The sequence below is a fragment of the Nicotiana attenuata genome, unplaced genomic scaffold (assembly GCF_001879085.1).
Source record: "Nicotiana attenuata strain UT unplaced genomic scaffold, NIATTr2, whole genome shotgun sequence".
NCBI lineage: Eukaryota > Viridiplantae > Streptophyta > Magnoliopsida > Solanales > Solanaceae > Nicotiana > Nicotiana attenuata.
Genome location: NW_017670718.1, coordinates 223,004 through 232,107, shown reverse-complemented (window position 1 = coordinate 232,107; position 9,104 = coordinate 223,004). Strand labels below are relative to the sequence as shown.

Below are 9,104 nucleotides of genomic sequence, written 5' to 3'. Positions count from 1 at the left end.
GTACAAAGAAAGAAGATTAAGAAGAGGAGAATGGCCAGTTATTATAACCAGAATGAACTTCCACAAAAAAAAAAAAAAAAAAAAAAAAAACATACATGGTTGAATTTTTTAATATCTTAAGTTGATGAATTAATTGAAAAAAGAAACAGATATCTTGATGTAACCATTTCAACCAATTAGCCTCTCAAACACTACTTCCCATTTCCCCTTTAAATAGTCCTCCCAATCAGTCTCCACAAACACTTGAAATATTGAGTCAAAAGAGTAAAAACACACACACACACACACACACACATATTCTTCTAATTCTATTTGTGTGGAACAGGTTATATAATGGATATTTCAAGTCTTTTCAGGACTTTTTGGTTTCTGCTGGCTTTGAAGTTTTTGGTTATGGTCAATGGGCAGCCTTTGGTTCCAGCACTCTTCATATTTGGAGATTCAGTTGTTGATGCAGGAAATAACAACTACCTTAAAACAATTGTGAAAGCAAATTTCCCTCCTTATGGAAGAGATTTCCCTAAACACATACCAACTGGGAGATTTTGCAACGGAAAGCTCGCCTCAGATTTCACCGGTACGTATTTCTCCTGAATTTAAGTTATAGACATTAACAGTGTAATTTAACAAGTTAAAGCAGCTTAGATACCATATTACAAGGTTAATACTAGTAATATTTATCGTACATATATCATATATGTACCTTATAGCAAGTGGTTTGATTGTGTAATATCTACACGTTAATTTTTCTTTTTAGCATCATTAGTAGTTAAAGTCACATGTAATGCGACAATCATAAAGTTGCTGTACATTAACATTTACACTGCCCCAAATCGCCTAAAATTTTGCGGGCGCATCAGAAACGATCTAATGAACAATAGTCATCGTTTCGTTCCTCGTTTTTTGGCGCTTTATCAGCACGATTTCCGATTGTTGTATGCTAATGTCCACTCCATATTCATGAATTCGGCCGACCGACTCGAATTCATGAAGATGGCGTGGACATTAGCACACGAAAAATCATAAATCATGCTGGATTCCTGTTTTATGGGCGTAACAACTTATATGGATGACAGGAATATAAACTAATGTTTATGCTTATGTGCAACAATGCAGCTGAGAATCTTGGTTTTACTTCATATCCACCAGCTTATCTTAGCAAGAAAGCCAAAGGAAAAAACCTTTTGATTGGAGCCAATTTTGCCTCAGGTTCATCTGGTTACTATGATACTACTTCTAGACTATATGTAAGTAGTAGTATTTATTAAATTTTCTACAAATTCTGTGTCCAATATCTTATGCAATTGACAGCTTGTTTTTCTTTTCAGGATGCAATTCCTTTGAGCAAACAGCTTGAATATTATAAAGAATACCAGAAAAAGCTGGTGGTAATTGCAGGGAAAGTAAATGCAACATCAATAATCAATGGTTCGATTCACTTAGTCAGTGCAGGAAGTAGTGATTTTGTTCAAAATTACTACATTAATCCTCTTCTCTACAAAGTTTACACTCCTGATCAGTTCTCAGACATCCTCATCAAATCCTACACTAAATTCATATTGGTACATCTTTTTTCTTGTACACCTTTTAGGCCTAATATGCTTGTGATCAAGCATATTGGTACATCATTTTGTCACTTACCTGGATGGGGTCAATGAGCGATCAAGAAGGCCCATGGCCTAGGTTGGTGACACTTTGGAGGGGCGCCTGCCTAAGGTCGGCCCAAATGGTCGAACCTACGTCATAATTTATGCGGCTAAAAAAAAAGTCATTGTTTCATTTCCTTACAAGCAACTTTTTTTGTACTAATTATGTTTTTTATTTGAATACTGAAATGAGTTTAACTTCTATACACTGATACTGCAAAAGAATTTTTTAACATGTAATATAAGATTAGTTACTTGCTACAATTTGATGTCTTGTGATTGATAGGAATTGTATGGATTGGGAGCAAGGAAGATTGGAGTGACAACAGTACCACCAATTGGGTGTTTACCAGCATCCATTACAATATTTGGAAAAGACAACAACCGTTGTGTCAAGAAGATGAACAAAGTAGCAGTTTCATTCAACAACAAGCTCAATTCCACATCTATTAAGTTGCAAAAGAAGCTTTTTGGTCTCAATCTTGTCATCTTGGATATCTACCAACCTTTCCTTGACCTTGTCACTCACCCAGCTGATAACGGTAATACTTCGGAAAAAAAAAAAAAAAGAAACCCCTTCACCCCAACCTTGAATCTGGTTCTGTTATTACTTGTTATTTCCTCACACGTCAAAAAATTGAGACATATACAATAATTTACCATGTATAACACATATCGTGCTCTACAAATTGTTTCGATTAGTTTATTTGAGTGTTGTACACCACGAACGGAACTACATCTCCTTCGTCAGTAAATTATACTGGACAACTAAGTAACTTTTTTTCTTCCGTATATAAAACTTGTTGAATCCTCTGGACATAAGAAAGACTCTAATGTAGAAGCAAATGTGGCTCAAAAATTGCTTTAGGTCGCTTTATTAAATGTTTAAACCCCAGGTATAATATTCATGCATTTTCTTAAATCCCCTTATTAAAATTACTGACTTCATTGCTGTCCTACATGATCAGTGGCGGATGTAGCATTATAGCTACGAGTTTAATTAAACCTATAACTTCGAGGTGGGGCATAAATTTACGTGAAAAAATTCATTAAAATTGTAAGAAATAGTATATATGAACCCATAACTTTAAAAATATAACAAGTACAATTCTAAGAACCTTAAATGTTGAACTCATAGAATTTAAATTCTGGATCCGCGTCTGTTCATGATATAATAAGTTGTTCAAATGTTTCCTTTCGTAGGATTTTTTGAAGCAAGAAAGGCATGTTGTGGAACGGGATTGTTAGAGACATCCATATTGTGCAATGCAAAGTCTCAAGGAACATGTGCAAACGCATCTGAGTATGTGTTTTGGGATGGTTTTCATCCAACTGAAGCTGCCAATAAAGTCTTAGCTGATGACTTGCTAATCAGTGGCATATCCCTCATCTCCTAATCTTTCTTTTTTCATCCTCTCATAGTATATCGTTATTTCTTTCGCGGAGTTTGCTTTAAACATTTAGTATTGTTTTTTGGACTCACTTAATGTTGTAATAAATTAAATATTGTTTTCCGTTCCCCTTTCTTGTTTTTGTTTTTTGTTACAGAGTTTAAACTTGTAAAAGTCTTTATATTGATGCAATTTTACAAATACTACTATTTGAGGGAAAATACAATTACGTGAGTTCAATTGTTTTGGCAAAATCCCACATATGGAATGCTGCAAATAAAACAAAAATGGCTCCCATAGATTCATAATAGGCATATATAAATTATTGTAGGTTATTAACTCACCATTTGGTGATTTAGTTCGTCCTTCCGAGCATTTTTTAGATGAAATTTGTATTGCCGGAAAGGTTCACCCTGTCCCGAGGAGAGCTTTGAGTAGTTTACAGGACAAATTAAGTTGCAATTTATTGGAAAAATATTGGATTATGGAGAATGAGATTTAGCTTGAGGCATGTGAAGCATACTGTCCTTAATATTTCGCCCATACCGTGCTGAATAAAATTAGGCGTATCCCAGGATTCAACAAGCTCTTCTAGTATAACTAGGATTAGAAACAACAAAGATTAATCACAAGAAAACACAGCACAATAAAACAAATTGAGAAGAAAAGTTTTTACTTGTTTCACTCTTTCACACACCTTTCTTAAAATGAACACAATATATATTATATATATATATATATATATATATATATAGCTTCTCTTTCATGGAAAAATTCAGAAGCTTGAATGGGTCCAATATTAACTCCATTTTCTAATTAAGCTAAACAATCAACATTTTTGTGAAAAAAGAATCACATTTTCTAATTAAAAACTCCACCTTAACTCCACTGCCGACACCGCTTCACCACCACCATTGCTTTTTCTATTTCATACAATTACCTCCATTGTTGCATCAGTATTACCTACATCTTCTCCAGCAATCAAGCCGTCTGAGCAAACCCTGTAACCCATTAAGATCATTTCACTATCAAGACGTATTTTTACTGTGCTTTCACCTTAAACCATCGTCTTTTCCGGTCATCATACACCACCAAATACACTGCATCTTCACCACCATCTCTTGGGACCATTATCGACAATTACCAGACAGTCAATTCAAGACCACCGTCCCTTAATGGCACCTTCACACTACCAGGTCATCTTCAAAATTGTTGCAGTGCTCTCTACCGACGATATCGCCGGCCACATCTGATGTGGGTGTTAGACAGAGAAAGGAGATGATGGATAAAGAAGAAAGGAAAAAAAAAAAGTATTATCATATTTAAGTAGTCACGTGCTTAAAGTTTGGGTCAAAGTCACTTCTTTTGCCACATCAGTTGTGGGGTTCAATAGGCACACTTCTATTAGGATTGAAGTATCCAATAGCTACAAGTCTTAGTTAGAGTGTCTAAATAAAATTTGAAGCCAATTTTAAGGGGCGGTCTATGTATTTAGCCTACTATATTTAAAGTTATTCAAATTTATTATTATACACATTAAATATATTCAAATTGATAGAATAATAAAGATCCATTGATATAATATAACAAGAATGAACCTAGATAACAATTTGAATATCTCTTTTTGAATTACCAAATTATATTTCTAACACAATCTGCCAATTGAAATGAAGTTATCGAGTAGTTTTCCGCATTTTGACAATGTTGTGAAACAACTGAGGATTAATTCGTATATCTGTATTAGTGAGAAAAAGGCATGACACGTGGACCATCAATATAGTGACAAGTAACGTTCTTAATTAGAAGAGTTAAAGAGTGCGAAAAAGGCACAGAAGGAACACCCACGGGGTTACACTGAGAAAAGAGTCGGACTTAACAATTGTAAAAGGAGAAACAAGAACGGAATAAATAAAGGCCATTAAGAAGGGAAGATACACGAACCTATCCTAAATAAGGAAGGAAAATTGATACGGTTACAGAAAATATTTAGCCATAAATATTTTCGTTACAACTGTATATGGTACGGACAATTAAGGAAATTAATACCATTAGTGAGCCCGAATTAAGTAAGGGAACTGTTATAATTATATGCTCATATATAAGGACCGAAAACTCATTTGTAAGGGGATCAGATAACTATCGAAATTTGTGCAATCATTATTTACTTTATTTTCAAAGTTCTAAACCGTAATTTTGGGAGTGATTATCAATCTATTTCATATTTTCTTTGTCAATTATTTCTATTCCTTGATTTATTCTTCAAATTATTGGGAAAGTAAAGTAAATCCTGGTTATCAGTAACCTGATTTCTTCTAGATATTGACTTTGACCAAAAAATCTATATTTGGGTTAAACAATATCTATTCTCGTAAAAAGATGGAAACAGACTAGCAACTATTTCACAAAAAATTGTCATACAATTTAGGGAAAATAATCCAATTTTCTATTCCCCGTTAAACTTTTGGTCTAATATACCTCATCGTTAAAATAAAGGCTCATGTTTCCCTTCACCCTAAATGGAAATCCAATTTAAAGGTAATAAACTATAATTAAAAGTTAAGAAAGTAATAATGGTGAGGGCACAGTAGAAAAAGTAAAACTACCAATCTCTTCCTACCAAATAAGGTGTTACACAAAATAGATCTTCTTTTGTTGCCATAAATTGGATCTAGTGTTTTAAAAGATTTTTTTGGGACTCGACTCGAGGCTCGCCTTAGGGTAGGGCACTATTAAAATGCCTCTTGGTTGGAAGTGGAGAGTGCTCACCACTAGAGCAACCCACTCTGTCAAACCATTGTATTGCATATTTGCTAATTGAGTATATTGTGGAGGCGAATATCATTTGAATATTTTTTCATAAAATAAATAACCAAAATTTATATCTTTACTTGCTGAATATTTATGCCTTAGTTTTATGTCTCACAAAATTATCAGACTTTTACTATTTTACTATTTAAAACCTATTTAGTATTTACTCATGAAGGAGTAATATTTTAAATTATAATACTGATAAATTTATTGAGTATTTACTTTTAGGGAGGTAATGTGTAGTTTGATAATACTTTTTTAAGAAGTTGTGATTTTTAATTATTTAAAGTTAAGATGTTATAGTTAATTTGTATTCCATAGTAACTTTAATACTATTGCATTGTTTATACTTGTAAAACCATGTTAGGTATTTTGTTTTCTGCCTTTTTCATTAATCCTTTTTATTATTTTTTAAAAAACTTTTAATGTATTTTCTATATTTTTCGTGCTATATGTTATATTGTTAATTTATAAATTAAAAAAATTTAAACTTTCGCCTTTAAAAATACTGATTGGATCACCAACCTATTATATAATTCATCTGGTGTAATTTATCTAGATATTGTTCCAACCTAAAAATTGAGGTTCACTACATTTATTTTACTGGAAGAAACTAGGGAAAATGTCTAAAGTGCTCATCTACTATGCTATATTGTTTACTTCTGCCACTCCTTATACTATTTTGTCCATTCTAGTCCATACTGTTAATGAACTTAAAATATTTGCTCCTATCCCTAATGAACTTACACCATGGCAGCTGACCTCTCCATTTTTTTCTATGTCAGCTGCCAAGTCATACGACTCCACCAAATTAAAAAATCCAAGACCCCTAAACTTGATACGTGACCCGTAACCCGTTTGCCCAGTAAATAAATAGCGAAGACCCATCTAAATTAACAAAGAGGGTCATTATGTCAGCCTATCTTCGATAGAAACAAGAGAGAAGAGTGTGGAAGCCTCACAAAAATTTCCTATTTTCAGTGATTAATGCGCTCAAAGGTTAGCCCCCTCCTTTTATTTGTTTATTTAGACTTTCCCTTCTAGTTTTTATGTTTATTTATTATGTTGTACGACTTTTCTTTTTTATTTTTGTATGCATTTACTATGGTAAAAATAACTTTATTTATGGTTATTATGTAGCCTTTTATCGATGGTGCTAGTAGATTTAATCTTTCATCATGGTGGGGATTGAATTAGCAAGTTAAAAGTGTTGTATTCAGAGAAGGATGTACATATTAAGAAAGGTTATAACTCTGACTTGCTCACTTATGCTGATTTAGTTGACAAATATAACACCAAGTTTGGGTACACAGGGGTGCAACAACTAATACTTAATGGTCCCTCTAGTAGATACTATAAAATAGATGGGGATGTTGGAATTAGGACTTTATTAATAACCAGTGTAATGTTATTAATTTATTTGTTGTAGAAGAGTGCGAACCAGCAATTGATGTACCTAATATAGTCAAACACATTGAGTCACGCACAGTAGAAGTTGAAGCTATTATAGACTATAGTGGTAATGAAAGTGAGGAAAATGACTTGAATCTCCTGATTCTCCAGAATTTAATTCTGATGAATTGGAGCAACCTTTTACACAAAAGAAGAGGGACATCAATGATAAGTTGTTTGACTATAAAGAGTTAGATAGGTCAATAACATTTTAAGATATACATGAAGCTAAGAAAATAATCAACATGTATTCTCTTGTAATTGGATATGACTTACAACAACTTAAAAGTGATCCAACAAGGCTAAGATACATCTGTGTTGGTGACTGTCCCTTTGTTTGTCATATATCTAAGGATTCTTCAGGGAGTGGGGTTAAATTCAAGACCTTAAGGCAGAGCACACACGTGAACCTCCATTTGAGAATCATAGAGTTGATGCAAATACAGTAGATGCTTACTTTAAAAAAGGCTTGTAAGATGACCCCAGAATTAAGGTTAAAGAGATAAGGGCAAGCTTGAAAGCTACATTTAATGTCAATGTTAGTGAATCGAAGTGTAAGAGGGCAAAGAAAACTATTTTGAGAAACTTGAAGGAAGTTTTTAAGATGAATATAATAAGCTTGTTACTTATGCCAATGAACTGAAATTTAGCCCTCCTGGGAGTGACGTGATAATTAACTTATCAAAAGATGCTCTTGAAGAAGGTTTCTAAGGATGTATATTTGTTTTCAAGCAATAAAGTATGGGTTTAAGAGTGGCTTGAAACTCTTTATTGGCTTGGATGGAACATTTTTTAGAGGGAAAGCTAAATGTTAGCTCTTGGTGGTTGTTGCTCAAGATTATGCAAATAAATTTTATCCATTGGCTTGGGCAATTGTTGATAAAGAAATAAAACTGACTTGAAAGTGGTTCTTAAGCGACCTACAAAATTCACTGGACCTCAAAATGGGTGAAGGGGTCACTTTTATATTAGATATGCAAGAGGTATGAACAATTTACTAATTTCTTTGTACTGTCATTTGTTGCTTCTTTTATTAGTTTCTAATGTTTATCTTTCATATGCAGGGGTTGATTGACTCAACCAAACTATTTTTCAAGAGGCACACTTCAGATTCTATGTAAGACATATAGAAATAAATTGGTGCAGGAGACGAGGTTTGGAGAGTACAAAAAAATTCTTTAGTGGGCTGCATAGAGTGCATATGAAGAGGACTTTCAAGATCAAATAGAGTATGAGTAAACTAGATAAGGATGGAAATGAAGCTGTTGAAGATTTGTTAAAGTATCCACCAAAATATTGAAGTAGGGCATTCTTTGATACTGTTTGTAAAAACCAGTTTGTGGACATAACTTGATTGGGTCATTCAATGCATAGATCTTGCAAGCAAGACGCACGCCAATTATCAAGATGATTGAGAGTATTAGAATTAAGGTGATGAACATGAAGCTGAGGTGATGATATAGAGAAATGAATATAGTCCCAAAACCATGAAGTTGTAACAAATTCATGAGGATTGCATTGAAGTATCATGTTAATGGCAGTGCAGACAATGGCTATAAGGTGACTGAAAGACCACAGACACTTGTGAATCTGAGGCTAAGAAAATGTACTTTCAGGGTATGGGATCTTTATAGAATTACATGTCCTCGTGCAAACTGTGCATTATTGTACAAGAAACTTGACCCTCTAAGTGAGACTAATTGGTACCTTACAAAAGATGTTTATCTTCTAACTTGTTCACATAAGTTACAATCAGTGAGAGGAAAAAAGTTATGAAAATTGACCCCTCACAATAATGGCTCCACCT

General features: G+C 33.5%; 1 protein-coding gene across 1 annotated transcript; it reads left to right on the top strand.

The window, feature by feature from the left end:
- Positions 1-230: 230 nt before the first annotated feature.
- LOC109242613 (GDSL esterase/lipase At5g22810-like) lies at positions 231-3,277 on the top strand. Its single transcript, XM_019409446.1, has 5 exons — positions 231-577; positions 1,117-1,247; positions 1,329-1,562; positions 1,933-2,188; positions 2,850-3,277. Exons 1-5 carry the CDS (start codon positions 334-336, stop codon positions 3,041-3,043), a joined length of 1,059 nt encoding a protein of 352 aa, XP_019264991.1. The 5' UTR covers positions 231-333; the 3' UTR covers positions 3,044-3,277.
- The last annotated feature ends 5,827 nt before the right edge of the window (positions 3,278-9,104 follow it).